Below are 20,653 nucleotides of genomic sequence, written 5' to 3'. Positions count from 1 at the left end.
TGCAGCAACCTGTCCCGCTGTGAAAATGCATTGCGTCTGGAGGGAGTCACATCGACCCGTCTGCTCACACACAATACGTCTGCTTTATTAAGTCGCCAGCCCTACCCCACAGTGCCTATGCTGCTCCAGTATTGACCTGTAGGCTTTTCCCAAGGCCTTGGACATAATGATACCGAGAGATTGGAGACTCTAGCTTTTTGTTTGGGCCCTTGTTTGTCCTCCTAAAGCTGATCGATAGGTATAGCAAGGTTGGTCATGCACAAGTTTTTCCGCAGTCTTTGTCATCTTAAGCTTAGACTTTTGTTCAGCTTGGTGCACCTTCGCCCATGTTCTGCTTTCCAAATAAAAGATAAAAATCAATATAGTTTTATCAATGTTTTTTTTTTCTTTTTCTGTTGAGTTATTTACTTCACAAACTCATTTTGGCTAAGGTTCCCAGATCAATATTCACAACACCACCTTAGAATAGTTTTGTCACTTTTAGCATTTTCCATCAGAGAGAACAGCAATCATGTTTTTAAATGATGTTTGCAGTTGGAAACTCAGTTATCCAATAATAGCTGCATTGCTCGTTGCCTCCCCCATCCCACCCCGCCGGCATTGCACAGGTCATGAAATTGAATCCGATTGCCATGGCCCTGAGAAACCTTATCTGCCAGACAGCTTAGTGTCGTGTAAATAACACTTATACAGCCCCCCATTAGTTCATGAATATCAATGAAACCTAATCCTATTGATGTTTATGTAGCGCATCCTCACACAAATAGATGAGCATGGCGTAACCACAAATTAGTGAATTAACAAGGACATGATCGCTAATTGCACTGGGATAGCTCAGGTGAGACAGTTCGGGCTGCACACCGTCCACCACTGTCTCAATGTGCCTACACATCCTCCCACCTGTATCTGAAAAGTGTTCCACCATGTGAGCGTGAGTGAGACACACACGGTGAGTCAGGCCGATTGCTTTGTGACACACTGGGCTGTGGAGATGAGATTTCCACTTTACTGGTCCTCTTTTGACACTCAGTTTGAATCTGACATGGCTTTTTGTAGGTTCTAAATGGACTTTTCTTCAGCCAGCATTGTTGTACAAAGTGCCATTTTACATGTTATCCAGTATTATCCAATCAAATACATTTGTCTGTACTGAGGTGTCATATCTTCTCCTGTTAAAATGTATACAGACATGCATGATGACAAGCTCAGAAAAAATCTGTCTGTCACATACTTTGGCTTGGGTTACTTGCATGTATGTTTAGCTTCCTTGCTTGATATAGAAAAGCAGGGAATTAAATTGCATGCCATCTAGGTCAGCGCTGCCAGCTCTCTATTGATTCCCAGAATGCTTAACCCTTTGATGCATAACCTGGGTCAAAAGTGACCCAAATCCAATGGAAAATGGGTATCTCCTCATGTGGTCTACGCATCAAAGGCTTAAGAGGTCCAGAAAATGTAGAAGTCTCACACTGCCACAAAGTGTTGATGTGGCTTTTGAGTTATAAAAAGGCAATTATGGACAAATGTCTCTCACCATGTCTATCACACACTCCTCTGTGCAGCAGTATATTTTACCCAGCACTGTGGGTAACTTCTATATACACCTGAATACTTTATATGGCCTTGCTCTGCACTCCATCTTTTTCATGCATCTCACCGATGCCTGGATTAATCTGAGAGCAGTCACACTGTTACGGTTGCGGAGTTGATTGTCTCAGTGTGCCTGCCACAGTCAGCTAGTCCTTAGCACAGTAGAGAGCTGTCTTTCTGCACACTCCATCTCACAGGAAGCCTCCTATACCCATTTACAATGTCAACTTCTCAAGCAGCGTGACATTGTCATACTTAACGAGTAATCCATCAGGGTTTTCACAAAGGAAATATCTACTTTTTCCACAAACTTGTCATAATGCTGCAGCTTTGGACACAGGAGTTACTCTTTTGAAATAAGCAATTTTAGGTATTTCTCTCTTATAATTGATGCTGAAAATGTTTTCTGGTAAGTTTATCTATATTTGATAGATTATAGTAGAGATCGATTGCTATTGTCGACTGACATTGGCCTAACACAGATATACATATAGCATTGGTGTATATCGTGTCATCACATAGTTTGTTCAGCAAAGCTATTGAATATATAATAATTTAACAGTAGGATAGCAGAGGATGACATTGTACCTTGAACATTTGCACCCTATTGGGCCAAACAGTGGTGTACTGGTCAGTGCGCAGACTGGGACAAATCCTGGTGTGTCGATGAGCCATTCAAAAATCCGTAAAGGTTTTACTGACACTGTCTGTCTTTTTACCAGCCCTCTCTATCTGCCTTTTATTTGGGGTGCACATGAGAGCAAGCTAAATCCATGCTGATTTTGCCAGCCCATTCTGTAGAACACAATGGTCTGGCTGCACCAAACTATCGCTCTGCCGAAGGAGGAAAAAAAGCCATAACAATCTGATTTGTCTGTATTTCTTTAAACCAATCACTGTCGTTGTGGACGGGGCTAAATGAAGGATGCGGCTGCACTGCTCCCTCAAAATAGTGAAGAATTAAATCGTTGTGGTGGAACATTTGCATGCAGGGAGATGAGCACTGTGTTTAAAATGGATGACTCACCGCAGAAAACAAGCAGAGGTGTTGTAAGCTGCAAAACTTCAAGTTTCATCTTCAGTGCAGTAGGTAGCAGCCTTGAACCTGTTGTTTCCTTTGGTGAACAAAACTGGAACAGGCAGACTGCGGAAGGGAAAGAGAATAGCAACTGAAATTATTGACCAGTGGCAGGCTTGTACCTGCAACCTGCATCTAGTGAGTCATAGTACGACCTCACTGACCCAAACCCAATTATTTCTCACTATACCAATGGGCCACAAGCAAACATACTACAGCAACAGAAGAAGACATCCCACAGCCTTAAAAGAGTCAATTTGAAGCTACTCAGTATAATATGTAAAATGCAGCCATTAGCAATGACATATTAAAAAGGATCATTAAGGTAGTAATTTTCAGAATAAATGGTTATACTGCACTTGTGTAAACAATGGCGAAGTAACATACCATAATTAAGCTGTTTGATAGCTGCAATATCTGCAACTGTGCTGTGATGTAAAATATTTCCAGTAATAACATTCCCCAAAGTACATAAATAAGTCCAAATCTTCCTTCTACAGGGCAGTTAAAGCTGTAGTTGCAGGAAGAGGGAGCTGGTAATGACTCAAAAAGACTGCATTTTTTGGCAATTTGGCCTGAAACCTGTAGTGAAAGCTGAAGGCAGTTCTCTCAACAGGTTTCACTCCCTCCTTCAACCTACCTTTTTATAGCAGAGTAAGTGGTCCCAGGACCCTGCAAATTGGGAAGCGAGATTAAATGAGTTAAAGGTTTGCAGAGAAAAAGTGGAATCTCATGCTCTCCTTCTCTCAATTTTTCTCATGCCCCCTTTCCTCCGGTTGCCTGAAAATTTGGGGAGGGTGGAAATAACTCAGCATAGAGGAGGTCAGGCCCTCCATTAAGGCTGGAGCAGAGCAGCCACCGGCTCTCGTTACTGATAGCTCTGTTGGTGTCAGAGAGAGGGTGTGTGCTTTCGTGTGTGAGTTCGCTTCAGCGTTTCTGTGCGAGTGTCAGCGGCAGGTCAGGTGTATCCATTCTGGCTGACAGCAGTACTGTCATGCTAACGGCGGAGAAAATTTAAGAGCAAATGCAAGTTTCACACCACATCATCAGGATTCACATCATACTGACCGTAGCACCATCTGCATCTTTGACAGCCTGAAATCTCCCTTGTACTTTACATACAATTAGCAATTCCTAAGAAGGCCAACCAGGAGGAAGTATTTATTATTCTTTTCTTCTCTCCCTGCCAGTCTTCAGAGTCGACCACGACACTTTAGTACACACACACACAGATGTTGTACAGACAAGTTCAGATTTTTAATGGAACCCGTGAAAAGCAGGACTTGTACAGCGCTCCCTCAGTCCCCCAGCAAGGGTATTCACATTTTCTCCTTCACACTCTCTTCTTCTGTCCCTCTTTGTTTGTCTCCCAAACTCGCTCACTAAGGCCTTCTTGTAGGTCTCCAGGTGAATGGAATGCACACAAAGAGTCATCTCAAAAGGAGGTGGCTACAAAGAACAAGAAAAATAACAAACTGAAAGAGCTGAAGCACATAAATTTCCTTTCAAATTTAATGCAGATAAGACGATTCTTCTCACTTGTCTCTTACCAGGCTCATTAGTGTTAAACATGCAGTTTTGCAGAATCACAATGAAAGGGAAATGTTTGCTTTTCTTGTTGCTGTGTGGTCGCATAATTTGCTTTTACATTATTTAGTTTCTTTATTTCACAAAATGATTCTGAGAATATAGGGGGCTTTAATATCAGATTTCTCACTATTGTATTCCCCTTCAGAAATAATTAGCATTTTCTTTTTAGATTAGAATTCACGAGGTAATGGTAATTATTTGCATTTGTTAATAAAAACCATCTAGTCTCAGAGATTTAAATTGTTAGCATATTACCCCACTCATCTTTTTTTTTTTACCTCAGGCAATACATTTCCATCAGGAACATTAATGGGATTTTTTTTTATATTAATTTTTTTATGTTACAAACATAATATTAGAATGTTCTCCCACATACACTCCCCCTTTTTTTCCCCTTTGTGTGTGTGTGAGTGTGTGTGCCTGTTACTTGCATGCATGCATGTGTGTGAGCCTGTGAAGAGGACACATGGTATCCCACCATACTTGTCTCTGTGCCAAGTGGCCATGCTGTCCATTTTGGGTGGTTGGCATTTTTTGAAAAATCGTCACACCAACACCAATCCACACACATAGACACACATAAAGTGAAGTCAAGTCAAGTCAGGCTTATTTTAATCTCCCAATATGACATATAATGTCTCAATGGCCTTTACAGGCCCACAATAGTTGTAGTTTTGACTGAAAAACTCACACACAAAAAAACCTGGGGAAATAAAGAGGGAAAATAGGAGAGAGCGGCAAAGAAGAATTTAAAATCCCCTTGGCAGTTCACTGGCAGCACAATGGCAATTGGGAGGAAATTGGCAATTGCAAAAAAAAATGAAATGAAACTTTTAACAGGCAAAAACTAGTTTTGGACAGCTAGCAATAAAATTCTAATTGTTCTATATAGCAACTCTAGCAAATGCAGCCTATCCTATAAGATTAGTCCAATTAAATATGTCCAAATGCATTCAGTATCATTTCTTTGTGTGAGTCCAAGTCCAATTCGGCAGGTAGATGGAGTTGGATATTGAACAGCTAGCTACCTAGACTCACAGAGGATTTATCAAAGCCTGAAGTAAATGCCAAAGGTGTGCCTTTGCTTTACCATCCGTTTGAACATGGGAAGAAACTTGGATCAGTAATCAATAAGTAATCTTTATTAGTAAAAAGCCAAGCGTGTCCCTGTGATTTTACTGAATGCTGCAGAGACCAAACTCCCCACAGTGTTTCCTGTCTGTCACCCCTGGCAGTGCGTTTGATTGGCTGCTCCACCATCTGCCTTCCCACCTGCAACTCTGTCTTTATTTAGCAAGTTAGGGTGTGGTCCTTCTAATCCCCATTTGACTGGCAGCAGGAGTGGACCTCTCATAGTTGGAAGTCCCTCCTGGCATGGCCTTTTATTGGCTATCCCCTAACCTGCTGGAGTACCAAATGCCAGCTCATTTTTAAGTGGCAGATGTGGTTGTGCGTGTGTGTGTGTGTGTGTCACATAATCCCCATTTGACAGGCAGCATGAAAGGGCCATTCCTAGCTGGTGCTCCCCCAAGGGATGCTCTCCCATTGGCGGTTTGCCATCTGTCTGCTCACCTGTCCTCCATTCACACTCAACAGATGGGGGTGTGGTTTTGACAAACTCAGGATGACTGATAGAAGAAATAGGCGAGCCCCGGCCTCGAGTGATCTATGTGCGCTCAACCGTGTCTCAGACCAGATGAATAGGCGACTATGGTTCCAGTCTCTCAAGGGGCTTCTTGTGTTCTGCACCTCTTTCAAATGCACAAGCTGCTGCTCCGAAGTCAAGTTCCGTAAGAATTTGTATGCAGCACACTGGGGAAGTGACAGTTTGTGTGATCTCACGAACAAAAGGTCTGCGAAATGATTAAACTCTCTAAACCAGTTACATCCAGCATCCCCATTTATAAATATCCCTTTCCTCTCAGAGATAGAATGAAAGCCTGTTCGTGTGATGCTCTCTCCTATCCCGAGCCCAAACATTTGTCTTCATCAAGCCCAGAGTGTCCAATAAGAGTTAATGTGATTGCACACATCATTATGTGGGGGGGCAGATTTCATAGCTGTGTTTACCTCGTCAGCTCAATGACGGAGCAACCGGAATGATTCAATTACGCCAATCAGATTGGATAATGATTTCGATGTGGGTTGCTTCTGCCTCGAGTTTCTTATCGCTTCCTGCCATCTTCTTCCTCCCTCCCTCTCTCTCTTCCCCCCATTGCCTATCTATTTTCTCCACTCTGCACTGTTGTCAACCCGGATTTTTTTGCCTACATTTCCCCAAAGCAGTCATGAATTGGAAGGTGTACTTCGGCATTAAACAATAGTGTGTTTACCAAGCTTGAAAAAAGACTACCTCTATTTACATTGTGTTACTGACACAGGGAGATCTGCCCCTTCGCATTCAACTGCCCCCTCCGTCCTTCTCTACAGTTTGTCAGCATTTAGCTATCAGCAGTCTGCAGTGGTGTGTGTAGTGTAGGTGCAGTCTTATTTTCTGGCTGTCATATTCACTCTGGGTTATGGGAAGGTGACAGGCCCAAGTCATTACTGATCCCCCCCCATAGCAGATACCTCCAGCGAGTCCCACACTGTACTGCAGCAGATTGCCTGACTGACTCTGGAAAGAGAAAGTCCATGTTCAGGTGTCTTCATTCAGACCACAGTTTTGCTCAATGGGTGGCAATGCATCCATACACGAGCATGACCATGATTACATCCAGATATTCATAGTGTATGACCATACAGACACATGTATGTCCGCAAGTATTAAACTAAAATTCAGGAGAGGATCTAAATAGATTTTCAAATTTATAAAGCAGTGCATATAAAAGGAGGACAAATACCTACATAGAATGTTGCAACGATTGCACAAAGGCAGGCCTATTAATAAAAAAATAAAATGCTTCTGTGGGTCGACTTGGTTAGTTGTCATATTTTAAAAGCAACCCACTTTAGACAACAAAAGAGGAGGATGTAATGTTCAAACTTCTTGCAGTAATTAAATTACCCCATAAAGCATGTCTGAAGAGACAAATATGCAACGCTGTTTTATTACTACTCACAAGTAGCTATTGCTCTTTGCAATTTGCAAGAAAAGATTGCATTTAATTACCATATCTTGTAGTACTGTATGAATGGGACATACTGCGGTGTGCTCGTGTGTATCTTATTGTGTGTGTGCTTTCTACAGTGTTGTGTATTTCAGGTTTAAACTGGCCGGTGCCTTATTAAAAACATATTACCGCTTTCTGTTTAATTCAGCCCTTCCAACACAGACTTTAAGAGAGCTTAATTACCTTCACTGTTAAGTCCTGTGTTTGTTGTTTATCTACTCTTCTCTTCTATCTACTATTTTCATTTTTCCTGATGATTTTGATCACAAGTGTGCAGCATTTCTTGTTTATCTGGTTTACTACAACCAAAACATAAAAGTATACAACCTTAACTGATTTCCTCCAAATGCCGTCCATGTTCCCGAGTCTTCAGATCTTTGCTGTTTGTTGTTCTACTTGTCAAACTTATGCTAACATCACTGGATTCTGTTTTCTTAACGGTGGTGACATCTTCTCAGTAAGTTATCTCTAACCTTCTCCCTGTGTTCGTTGCTCCTTTTCAGGACCACGCAGAGACTAACTCCACCATCCTGCGGAGCCAAACTAACACAGCTCGTGTGGAGGGCCTGAGGCCGGGTACAGTCTACGTGGTACAGGTGCGGGCGCGGACGGTGGCTGGCTTTGGCAAATACAGCAGCAAGATGTGCTTCCAAACCCTCACAGATGGTAAGGATCGCGGAGCCAGGAGAAACAGCTCTCTCTGCCTCTCCCCCTCCATCCTTCTCTGTCTTGTTTTTTTTTTCTCTCTCACACATACAAACACACTAGTTCTGCTGCGTCTCTTTGTATTTGGTGTTGCATTATTATTAGTAGGTGAGATAGAGGGGAACCGTAATGTTTGATTGCACTTCTATTTCTACAGCTAAATTAATTTCCTTCACGGTCAGGTTTGAGCGTGTGTGGGTGCTTTGAATATGTAGAACGCTGAGTGTCTTTTGTTTGTGCAACTAACTGTGCTTGATCCAAAATGCTTAGCTAATTGGTTTTTCACCTGGCCCTTCTGTTGCTGGAGAGCCGTCCCGGAATGCATAGCTGTGATTAGTAGCTGATGAGATAATTTTTTTTTTTTTTTTTTTTGCCATGGGGGCATGGGGTGGTTGGAGGGGGAAGGGGCTGAAGAGGAGCCGTAACACCTGGTGAACTGGCAAGGTTGTGGGATTATGTTCATTAGTGTGAGTGTGAATAGGTGTGCGTGTGCAGAGAGTTGGTGATGCTGGCACTGTATGTCACGTCTTCATATTGGTGCCAGGCAGTAACATCGGTGCTGCAACTAACACAGCGTGATTCAGTCTGGATGGATTAAACATGTGCTACATTGTCAAGATTTGTAATTTCACTGTACCTCGCTGGATCACTGGACTACGATATGCATGTGGCGGCCATAGTACGTGATCTATAAAAGGCAAGGAGTGACACTTCTACATTGTGTCATCGGCAATAAAGATGATAACAATGAGTGAGATGGTGATGATCTTGAGGGAGGCGAAAGTGGCAAGGCTAATAATGATGATGAAGTGGCTCATCGTGGCCTGTGCAGAGCAGATGTGGTGGCACAGTCATGGCCCCCTTTGCTCTCCCTCGTGGTCACAAATTATCTTTCCCTCAAGTACATATGCATATGAGCCCATACGAGCGTGTACTCGCACACGCTTCACGCTCACTCACACAATCACTGTTTACAGTTCATCTGCTGGCTGGCTGCCATCGCACGACATTCGTCAAAGCAATTAGCAGCAGACACTAGAGGACTGCCAACAATAACACCCACATCTCCACTTCCTGCTCCTCTACCAGTCTTTTCTCCCCCCCGTTAAGCCGCTTCATTGCCTCGCGAAGATGACACCTCACCACCCGGCCTTTGTGTCACTTTTTCAAAAACATATAATCGCTTTTGTCTTGCTGTCAGCACGTTTTCGTACACCTCCACAAGATGTCCCTTTGCTACCTGTGGACACACGCTTGCAAGCAGCAGCGACTTGATTGACAGGCGTGATGAAAAACATGTGACTGGTCCATCAGTTGGGTGACTGATGTCACAGTTTTCCAGTTCTCTAATGGGCTGATGCCCTGAGACCTAACTGATTGTAATAGGAGCCTGTTTACAGCTGGAACAGGTAGCTGTGTGATTTCTTGCTGTCATGGAAAGTCACCATTCTCATATGGGTGAAGAGGAAATTTATCGGGACCTCTCACAGTTAATATACTTCAAAAGAGAACAGGAAGACTGCCTGGAAGCTTGAGCAGCTGGAACGGCATTCACACTGTTTGCTTGAAACGTACTTGATAAATGTGCAAGTTAAAAGAGTGAGCAATTCCTGTCACATTGAGTTTCCTCATATATCGCAGCTTTCACACTGCTCCGAAGATGCATTAGTTCTCCCTTTATCACTTTAATCCAATAGGCCCATTCTACACGGGGGATTGGATTTAGAAGCTGCTGATTTGCCTGCAAGCATGCTAAATCGTGCATTGCTTTAACTACAGTGCTTGCCGGTGCCAAAGTCACGGAAAGACAGGCACACAAAAAGATAACTGAGGATTCTGCTGTGTAGCATTTTTAGGCAGGCGTTTAGGCCGTCCTGTGAACTACCATCAGTCAGCCCTGGCTAACATAAAACATGCTTGGGCTGTGTGTGTGTGTGTGTGATTGACAGTGGATGACTTCCTTTCAGCACCGCAGAAACAACATTCCAAGGTGCATTTTCTTGTCCACTCGCTTCTGATAGCTATAGCAACAAAGAAGACCCTCCTCGCCCTTTCTCACCATCAGCTTTCTGCTCCTCTCTCCCCGTCTCTCTCCTGGTTTATCAAACACAGCCTGTCAGTCAGTCTCGCAAAAGCTCACAGGATTTCAGTCAGCACCTCTCAGCAGAGAGATCTATATGTTTTCTTTATCCATCAGTACACCCAGTCCGACCATTCTGTTCTGCCTTCTCCTTCTCCCCATTTCTCCCTCCAAAACACACACTTGCATACACACTTCCAAATAAACACTGTCATTCTTCTTATGACCTAGCTAAGCTGTGCTCAATGCCTGTCTTTCTTCTCTTTGTGTAATCCAGATGACTTCAAGTCTGAGCTGAGGGAACAGCTTCCTCTGATTGCGGGGTCAGCAGCAGCAGGAGTGGTCTTTATTGTTTCCCTTATCGCTATCTCCATCGTGTGCAGCAGGTAACCATTTTCATTTGTGATACATGCAGAAACTGCTGTAAAGTTAGTCACTTAATTGGTCCATGTGTGCCTGAAAAAAATAATAATTGCGCTACTTTTCAGGCTCCCAATGTTCTCCTAAAGAGAAAAGTAGCTATTAATCTCCCCAACTATTGCCAGTGTACTTTCAGAGGAACCCCACTTAAAACAGCAGGTGGACACAATATCATGCACACCATTTTATTCAACGCAATAACCCTGCATGTTCCTATATATATATATATATATATATATATATATATATATATATATATATATATATATATATATATATATATATATATATATAAATAATAACTGCTTGTTACATTGAAGCAGGTTTCAATTATATGTCTGGAAGAACAATTTTTTCACATCCCTTGGTTATACTTTGAAAGATATAATGTCCAACCTGCTTACATTTACAGAGCATTTATTATAGCTATAAAAATATCAATAGATTAGATGAGTAGCCTCCTGACCTGAATGTTGACAGCATATACCACATACAGGCACTGATTATGATGATGAGTGATTAATGAAGGTAAAATGCTCAAAAACATATTTAAAAAAACAATAGATTTGATTTAAAGGAAAGCTACATTGTCACACTTGAAATGTAATATTCAATTCCATAGTGACCTTAACAACTCCTACTTTGCCCTGTTAAGGCAATTTCATTTTGCAGCAGTTTGTCATATTGTCACATTCCTGTCTTGCTCCACTTTACACATATGAAAGTCAAATTTTCTGCAGTGCTGTGTGCAAGTTTAAGCAAGTAAAGTGTTCATCAAATGGGCCAGGCTCTTTTGAAGCTGAGGCAGAGGAGACAGATGAAAAGGAGAGAGATCCTATCAAGGTCTAATTAAAAATCAGCTCATTTTCATAAACTTCATTTGCCGTTGCTAACCTTCTGCAACTGATTCAATTTCAGCCACGTCATTTTCAGGCCATACAGAAAAACAGGAACAGTAATAAGACCTTATTTACTCTTGCTTTCATCCAGCATCTCTTATTCTCTCTCTGTCTCTCTCTCTCTCTCTCCTTTATCAATATTCATTACTCCCTTAGGAAAAGAGCATACACCAAGGAGGCGGTATACAGTGATAAGTTGCAACATTACAGCACAGGAAGAGGTGAGTCCTCTTTAATACTTACAGCTCATCTAAGCTAGTGGTTAGTTTTTGGTGTCATGCTTGTGTTTTCTTTGTGTCTATATCTGAAATATTGCTTACTTGACCATGTGATCATTTCTGAAACACTTTACTTTTCGGCTCAACTACTGGACTTTTTCTGGATTTCATGATGGATAGATTAATTCTAAATTCCGCCTGAGCAGAACAATATTTTTACTACCCATATTTACTACTCCTAAATGTACTGTGCAATGGCAACAAAATGTGATGGCAAGTGCACATTCTCTATAGTCACCTCACTAGAAATTTGGTGCCATTCACCCTTTTAGGAATTCCAAATATCCCCAAGCAGGATAACAGTATGCACATCCATTTTCTCCTTCATCCAGCCCTCTACTGCTGTCAAATCACTTTTAAATGTAAGACATGTACGTAAAACCCGTGTATGAAGCATTAGTGAAGTGAAGGTGAGGCAAAACTGAAATTACATCAAGTGGCAGGTGTCTGTGGATGTAAATGACACTTCTCTTCCTCTACACCGTGACATTGACTGACATCTTTTAGGAGCGTATGATAGCCATGATTGAGTCATGCTTTAAGCACTCTCTGGGCACCGAGCGGTGAGGAGCGTGGGCCTGGAGGGACACACATATAACCTCTGACAAAAAGACCCACTCACTCACACACACAAAAGAATGTGAATAAGTTCTGTACCTCAAATGAAAGCCCTATGTACTGCCGACCTAGCAGTCTGAGAAAGGGCTCACACAAGGGGATTGAGTTTTGTTGAGCCTGACACAGCAAAGTGTTTCAACACATTTACTTTGTGTCACTGCTACAAGAGTGGCAGCCTGGGGCTCATTAAAACTGGTGTGGACAGACGAGTCAGTTTTGTCACAGGCTGTATTTGGGGAAGCCTAACGCAATTAACATAAGTCATGCAAATACACAAAAGATCAGAGACGCTTGCAGGCCTAATTGTCAAATAAGCAATTTGAAGTGAAGAGGAAATAAAACGCTGATAAGGGATCCTATTCATAGGTTTATTGCTTCAACCATGACAATGCCAACACTCATGAAGTTTTCCCCCACCCCACGATGCATTGTTTTCTTCTATTCTCTCAAGATTTGACTGACAGTTTTGTAATTACGGTATTCAGTGCAACAATAAAATAGAAGCGCTTGGCCAATTGTTTTGGGTGAACCTCCAAAAAGATGCGTTGCCAGCTTTCACCCAGCTGTCTGCCATTCCAGATGTTGCCACACGCATCTCATGACATCTCCTCAATTCCAGCCCACCTACAGAGGGATGCTGCTAATACTGTAGAATCAGTGGTGCAGCTGAGTGGTCATGGTTACGAAAATCAGACCTTTAACGGCACATCAAATACTGCGTGTGATGTCATAACAAACAGACTGAAACACATATGTCAGATATGCTTGAAGTGCATCAGAGCCATGGGTCACTTTTTGTTGTTTGTTTTAGCTGTCCAGTGCATCATCAGGATGACAAGTGCTCATAACCTCAGTCTGTGGATTCAGAAAGTATTCAGACTGTTTTACATTTTGCACACTATATTTTTTTTGTTGCATTTTTATGAAAAAAAAAAAACTAACCAAAAAAAACTAAACTGAAAGTTTTCATTCGTTTAGGTATTCAAACCTTCAATTCAGTTCTTCAGAGAAGCCTTTTTGGCAGAAACTACAGCTTCAGGTCTTTGTGTTTAAGTCTCTACAAGCTTTACAAACCTGGATTTCGGCAGTTTATCCCATTCTTCTTGGCAGAACCTCTCAGACGCTGTCAGATTGAATAGGAAACATCTGTGAACTGTCATTTTCAGGTCACTCCACAGATGTTGTGTGGGGTTAAAGTCTGGGCTTCGGCTCGTCCAATCAAGGACAAAACTGCAAAACTTCTGCAGCATTGTCTTGAGTGTATAGTTTAAATCATTGTCATGCTTAAGGGTGAGCCACCTTATTCTCAGGTCACTGCACTCTGTAGCAGGTTTTCCTTAATGACCTCCCTGTACTTGGTAGTGTTTTTTCTTTTCTTCATATCTGGCCAGTCTCTGTCACTTTCACAGAGAAGCACGCCCATAGGTTGATCCTGATACCGCCATGTTTCACCAGGGAGATGGTATTGACTAAATCATGAGTGTCTGGTGTTTGCCAGACATATTGCTTGAAGTTCTGTCCAAAGAATTTTTGTGTCATCAGACCCTAGAATCTGTTCCCTTATGCTCTTGGAGTCCCTGAAATATAATTTGGCAAACCCAAGCAGCCAAATGCTTTTTGCACTGTAGCTTCTGCACAGCATCTCTACCAAGAAGAACATGATTGATAGAGTGCTCGTGACGTGGTCTTCCTAAAAACAGGTTCCACCATCTCTGCAGAGAACCTCTGAATTTCTGCCTGAATGACTGTGGGGGTCTTGGTCGCCTCCCCGACTAATAACCTTCTCGCTTGGTTGCTCAGTTTTGCCTGACAGCCAGCACTAGGAAGAGTCATGGTTCTTCCAAATTTCTTCCATTTCACAATTATTAAGGCCACTGTGCTCCTGGGAGCACTCAGAGCTTTAGAAATGGTTTTACACCCTTGTCCTGGCCTCTGCCTTACCACAGTTTTATTGCAGAGGTCTACATAGGGTTCCTAAGACATTCAGTGTGAATTGCAGGATTTTATATGCAGGTGTGTGCCTTTCTAAACTATGCCCAGTTTGTCACAATTGGACTTCAAATAGGCTCTAGATAAATCTGGATATTAAAGCAGGAGTCTATTTACTGCTGGAATACTGTCTGAATCTACTGTATTACACAAACCTTAGGCCATCAGAGCATTCACACATTTTCCCCAGTGCATCCATTCTCTTTTAGCTTTTTCCTCACATTCACAATTGGCCAACATGAGTTAATTAACAGAAATTTGTAAGTGCTACATGTTTTCTTTATGCCCTAATGTTTCTCTGCATATGACCACGAATGCATTTCAAATCAGACAATTTCAAATAATGTTCACATTCTGATTGTTGCTTTGTAGTTGCAGATGTTGCCTGTGCTTCAGCATCTGGTGCTCATACTTAACCAGAATGGGATTGGAAACCCATTTAACAGAGCTAGTTATTGTTAGATGCCAAATATGTTTAGATTTCAGTTTTTTCTTGCCACTGCATATTGCATTCATACATGTGGATTCTCAAGCTCAAGCAAAAACGCTAAGCATCTGCAGATTGTCTGACATTTGTAATTGCCCTTCATCATCCTAAACATTTTCATATTTTAGATTCCAAAAATAGGTCAAACACGTCATCACTGATCAGATTTTTACTTTTCAAAAAAAAAAGAGTTGCAGAAGGCACCACATGCCTGATAAGCCCACACAAACATTTCACTGTCTTTGTCAATGTGACTGTTAATCCCATACAATATTTAGATCCCTTCTGTGATTTCCATACTAATAAGCCACACTGTGTGTCTGACAAATGATTTTCTGACATCAAACGATGGATAATTAGTTTGTGTTTAGGAAGGAAACTCAACTCATTATATTCAGAGCCACAGAATAGATTAGTGTGCATCATAGAACGACATCAAATGAGAATGAATTCACTATAGGGATATGGTGTCCTGCAATTGTTTATGTTAATTTCATTTAAGTGCATAATCACATAAAACATATAGTTGCTGTATACTGGTATTGCTAAATTACAAATGTTGTCGGGCAAAAACAATTAAAGGAAATGATGTTTCCTTGGTGAAGGCCTAATGTAAGAAAGAGTCCCTTTTACTTAAAAAGACGAGCATTTATGGAGCTACAGTTTCATTCCCAGACATTGCTGTTTGTCTTTAGGCAATATGTAAATTCTGTGTAGGAAGACCAGTAATTTGATTGCACCCATTGCCAGTAATAGATGAATGTAAGCATTACTGCAGTGTAGTTGATTTGTGGATACATTAGGGTTGCTCAATGAATGAGCAGGGCAGACTAATAGCAGGGTAAATGTTGGACATTGGTGAAAATAACATGGTTAAGTGTAGTGAAGTAAATGGTAAGATATAACTGTGGTCAACTAAATACTCTTATTTGGTCAATTGTGCCATAGACCAGTGATTTTGTTATGATTTATAGCCTAAACTCAATAAATTTACGAATTTGTCAGTTTTCCCATTGAAGCGTAATATGCGTCTTTGAGAGAGGTATATAATTATGATATATGTTATCTATGCCCATGAGTCATTGTAGCGACCGTGCAATCTCTCCCAACAGAGATGTTGTTTTATACGCTGGCTAAAAATAGAACTGACGTTTGGATACATTTGCTTCATACACTCAGATGAAGAGCCTATGAAATATTAAAGCAGGAATCTATTTTTTATCCAGTGGCCATAAAAAGATGAGTCCAGTTAACCAGAGCTGCACCAGAGGGCTGGAGGGAGATAAACTGTTTGGATTTTAAATTATACATGAAAGTGAGCTCTGGACTCTGAATTAGAAAGTAATGGGTATATGTTTATTTGGAGATATATGCTGCATACTCGTATGCTCCCCACAGAGTCCCACCCAGAGGTGCTGCTGAGTGAGCAGCTTGGCGACACTTGTAAATAGAATGACTTTATGGAATGCAAAGCTGTAAACCCTCTGATGGATTAACTTGAATCGAGTCTGTATGGAATCTCTAATGAGCAATTACACTCACACAGCCAGGGTTCAAGGCAATTAGTGTGGTAACTAGATTCAGCTTCTAGTCAAGAGCAAGGTGAGGCACCTTGATCCCAGGACTTCTGTCTCTCGAGATCCCTCTCCTCCCTCTGTGTGGCTTATGAAAATGACTAGGCACAAATTGACTTGATGGAGATGGGCTTATTCCAATCATGGCTGCCAAGCTTTTGAATAAACAGCTCTGAGAAAAAGGGATGCCCTTGGGTGTCACTGTAGAAGTGATGATTTGACGTTTGGTTTCTCGCTGCCCGTCTTGTGGCAGAACATTGAATTTGTTTACAAGTGTTTTCCCCCCCACCCACCCAGTCCGTCGACGTAGAAAATCTGTCCTCCGTTTGCACACATCTGAAGCGCGTGAACCAAGCTCACCTATCGCAGAAAGGCATAAAGAGCTAGTTGATAGCATAGTGGTTTTATCTCTTTATGAGCTCCTATAGGGAAAAGGCTGCAGGAAAATTGGTTCTACCACTATCAAAGAGACGATACTGCTAGGGTAAGAGATAAAGGGGTAAAAAGAAAAAAAACAGCCGACATTTATTCTTTCTATATACTCTCATCTGTCCCTCTATCCCTTAATCTTTCTCTCTCTCCGTGTATGTGTTTTTTTCTGGTCCGTTTACCCCTTTCAAGTACTGAATCATCAAGCCACCATTTTGTCGTCTGTCTGTACTCGTTACCGAGGCTGTTCTGTAATCATGCACCTATAGTATTTAATGCGTGCATTAGACGTTAATTTTCATTTACATATTGTTGTGCTCTGGCCTGTGTCTGATGAGGACTGTAGAGCAAATGGAGGTATCATCATTTGCCCCTGTTAAGAGCTTGTAGTGATTGTAAGTAATACTGTGTCACACTGTGATTTAAGCTATAACTTGAAGGGCAATTGCATTCATCACCCATTAACGCAAGAAGCTCACTGAGCACTTTGGTTGTTCTAGAACTCTCTTTGCGAGCCGACATGTCTAATTGCCCCTCCCCACTGGGCTGCCCGACCCACTTCTCAGGCTCCCCGGGAATGAAGATCTACATTGACCCCTTCACCTACGAGGACCCCAACGAAGCTGTGCGAGAATTCGCCAAGGAGATCGACGTCTCCACTGTCAAAATAGAAGAGGTCATCGGTGCAGGTAGGTGTTACACAACAACCTATGGTCGTGTGTGCACTTTTAAGTGGTTTCTGTGCACAGTGTGAATGTGGATTGCTAAGTTTTTTTGTTTGGTTTTATTTCTGTGTACAAACAAGTTTAGCCTGAATCCGTTCAAGGTCACAAAGCCCAGCCCTTTTGGCAGCCACATCAAATAGGAACATGTCAGGGGCCTGTGTCAAGTGCACTAGCAGTATATAGGCCAGCTACCAAGGGACCTAATGGCATTAGAAATAACTCAAGCCTTTCAGCCTATCCCCTGTGCTCTGTTTTTAGGATCCTGTTGGTGTTGCTCTGAACATGTTCTACCTTGCATCATCCCTTTTTCAATTACTTTACATGTACAGACGTTTTGTTTTCTGCCCTTGTTCTCTTGTGCACTGTTAAAATGTCTATTAAAATGACAAACAGGTAATTAGGGGCCGATTGCTTTGAAGTAAATTCTGAGCGACTCGAGGCTTAAATTACTTCATCTTTAGTAAGTCCACGTCTTGAACATGTCCCTTTGCTTTAGACCAGACACATCATTTTTTACAGCCAAGAGGACATGCTGACACCATATGTGTTGGATCACACAGAGGCTAAAATACCCCTGGTAATGCAACTGAGCCTGGAATAGCTCCTGAACACTGACCTGCTCAGCAAGCTAGGTGTGAGGAAGTGACAGCGATAGGACGGGAGTAAGGATGCAGGGGGACTAACTAATTAAAGATTTCCGTTTTTGTTGATTTCACTGTGTGGTGTCTCTGCACCACACCAAGGTGATAATTAATCAAATGGGTTCCAGATATTTACCAGATAGCGCTCACCCGTTATTCTTTGATTGGGGAATATGAAGACACTTGGCAGTCTTTTAGGACAGATTACTGCTGTGAGTCAAAGGAGACACACTGTTATCTCTTGATGGAGCCACACTAGAAGACTTGGGCAAAAAATAAAGAGATTTAGATCTTATCAATTCTATTAAGCTTTTGTCTGATCATGTTTGAGTGGACAAAAGTCGATTTTTTTGAAAGTAAAAACACTGTACACCTGTGTTACTAGGTGAATTTGGGGAGGTGTACAAAGGTCGCTTGAAGCTGCCCGGTAAGAGGGAGCTCTATGTGGCCATCAAGACCCTGAAGGCTGGCTACGTCGAGAAGCAGAGGCGGGACTTCCTGTCTGAGGCATCAATCATGGGCCAGTTCGACCATCCAAACATTATCCGTCTGGAGGGTGTAGTCACAAAGAGCCGTCCTGTCATGATCGTCACAGAGTTTATGGAGAATGGTGCTCTAGACTCCTTCCTCAGGGTGAGTGATTTTGTTAAATAAGTTGCAACAGTTACATCCAAACTCATATGTGGGAGTTGAATGGAAACTTCGAATTATGAGACTGAGAAGCAAATTGGAAGTAAATTGTTAAGCAATCACAGAAAAAAGAGCTGGTGCCAAGAATCCCTCCTAATACAAATTGGAATGAGCCTTCTTAATCTACCAAATGCCAGTGGAGAATTTGTTTCATGACAATGTACATGATTTTAATCAGTCTTCATTTGAAAATTTCCACACTAGCTAGCCTTATCAGACCTTAATTTCTCTATAAGGCCTGGAGCTATTAATAGACTCTTCACCCTTTCTTTTATAGTCATGATTGAGCGGACATTGAGCTTAATCAATATTCAGCTCGCTTTTTTTTTCCTCCTTCAATCTCATGGATTGGTGTTCTCTTCCACTTTGATCTAGGGTGGGTTTAAATGGGCTCTTTGAAGTTGGCTTTGCTAACCGCCACATCCGACTTGTGTTTCCATCGATCTCTCTTACCCTCTTATTTGTTACTGTGTTTCGGGGGTTCAAAGCTTGCTCTTCAGAGCATTCACACAGGGGTAGGAGCACCAAGCGTGGATGCTAAAGAGATGGATGCCTGCATGCCCGAATGCAACAGTGTTTTAACATCTGCAATGAGAGCGAGATTGGCTTCGGGAATCCATTTTGCTCATTTAATACAAGTATACTCTTCCTCTGGACATTAAGAGGATTAGAAAGGCAAGAAAAAAAGCTTGCTGTGTTGATTTTGTGATGGCAAAGGGTAGTCAACAAACAATTCCCAACAAGCGATTAAAAGGAAAAATAAGCTCTAACTCAAAATAAGAAAACAATTGCCTCAGAGATGTTTGTCATTTATGTAGGTGTAGGTATGACAACATATCTGGTCCCCTTGTCTCCCATACACATGTAGCCTCTGGCTGATTAATAATTAGAAACTGCAACGCTTTTCTAAATCCAAAGAAGAGTAAGAGAATCCCACAGAGAAGCCTTGATGCCAGCTGAATCTGTGAAGACTACATGTAGCCTGTATAATACATCAGAAAATTGTACAAAAATGTAATTTATTTTTGCGCTGATATTTCTTAATAGAGAATCTGATTCGAACAGTAGAAATTATACCGAGCCCGAAATTTTTAGTCAACACATTGTCTGTGACTCAGTGAAGAACCAACATAATTTGTTCATTAAGACTAAGGCGGTTATGTTAGAATTAGCTGAACTCTCTCCATCCTTCAGTTATGCAGATTTATGTTAATCATTGCAAAGATAATATCTTAATAACCATTTTCATTCGTTTTCCTGTCTTCCAGCAAAATGACGGTCAGTTCACAGTGATCCAGTTGGTGGGAATGCTGCGCGGGATCTCAGCAGGGATGAAATACCTCTCAGAGATGAACTATGTCCATCGTGACCTGGCTGCACGGAACATTCTCGTCAACAGCAACTTGGTGTGTAAAGTGTCTGACTTCGGCCTGTCACGCTACCTACAGGACGACACCTCTGATCCCAGCTATACCAGCTCTCTGGTGAGTACTTGTTGTGCTCATCTTTTATTTTGCATGAATTCCCTGGCTAATCTCCTGCATTCATGTTGCGGGTATTTGTATATAATTAAGTGTCCAAACTGTTTTTTACTGACATACAGCAATTGAAAAACATCACCTATCAGTCTAATAAGTTTTGACGCTGACGCTGTCTCATTCTTTTTGAAGGTCTTAGAAACCTTTCACCTTTTCAACGCCTTTCATTTTATATGAGCTGTCACTCTCTTCTTCCTCATCCTCCTTCC

At 41.8% G+C, this 20,653-nt stretch overlaps 1 protein-coding gene across 2 annotated transcripts in view; it reads left to right on the top strand.

Annotated features, from left to right (window-relative positions):
- Nucleotides 1-20,653, top strand: part of LOC111577313 (ephrin type-B receptor 1-B) — a 162,829-nt gene that overhangs the window by 124,401 nt on the left and 17,775 nt on the right. Inside the window, exons 7-12 of one of the 2 annotated variants that reach the window (XM_055014569.1) lie at nt 7,875-8,037; nt 10,434-10,542; nt 11,632-11,696; nt 17,417-17,539; nt 18,602-18,849; nt 20,175-20,390. In XM_055014569.1, coding sequence (XP_054870544.1) covers nt 7,875-8,037; nt 10,434-10,542; nt 11,632-11,696; nt 17,417-17,539; nt 18,602-18,849; nt 20,175-20,390 — 924 coding nt within the window. Of the gene's footprint in view, nt 1-7,874; nt 8,038-10,433; nt 10,543-11,631; nt 11,697-17,350; nt 17,540-18,601; nt 18,850-20,174; nt 20,391-20,653 lie in introns of both variants that reach the window. The other variant, XM_055014568.1, reaches the window with a different exon arrangement.

This window comes from Amphiprion ocellaris, chromosome 10, assembly GCF_022539595.1.
Source record: "Amphiprion ocellaris isolate individual 3 ecotype Okinawa chromosome 10, ASM2253959v1, whole genome shotgun sequence".
Lineage (NCBI taxonomy): Eukaryota > Metazoa > Chordata > Actinopteri > Pomacentridae > Amphiprion > Amphiprion ocellaris.
The sequence above is the reverse complement of the archived record's forward strand: the minus strand, read 5'-3'. Positions and strand labels throughout refer to the sequence as shown.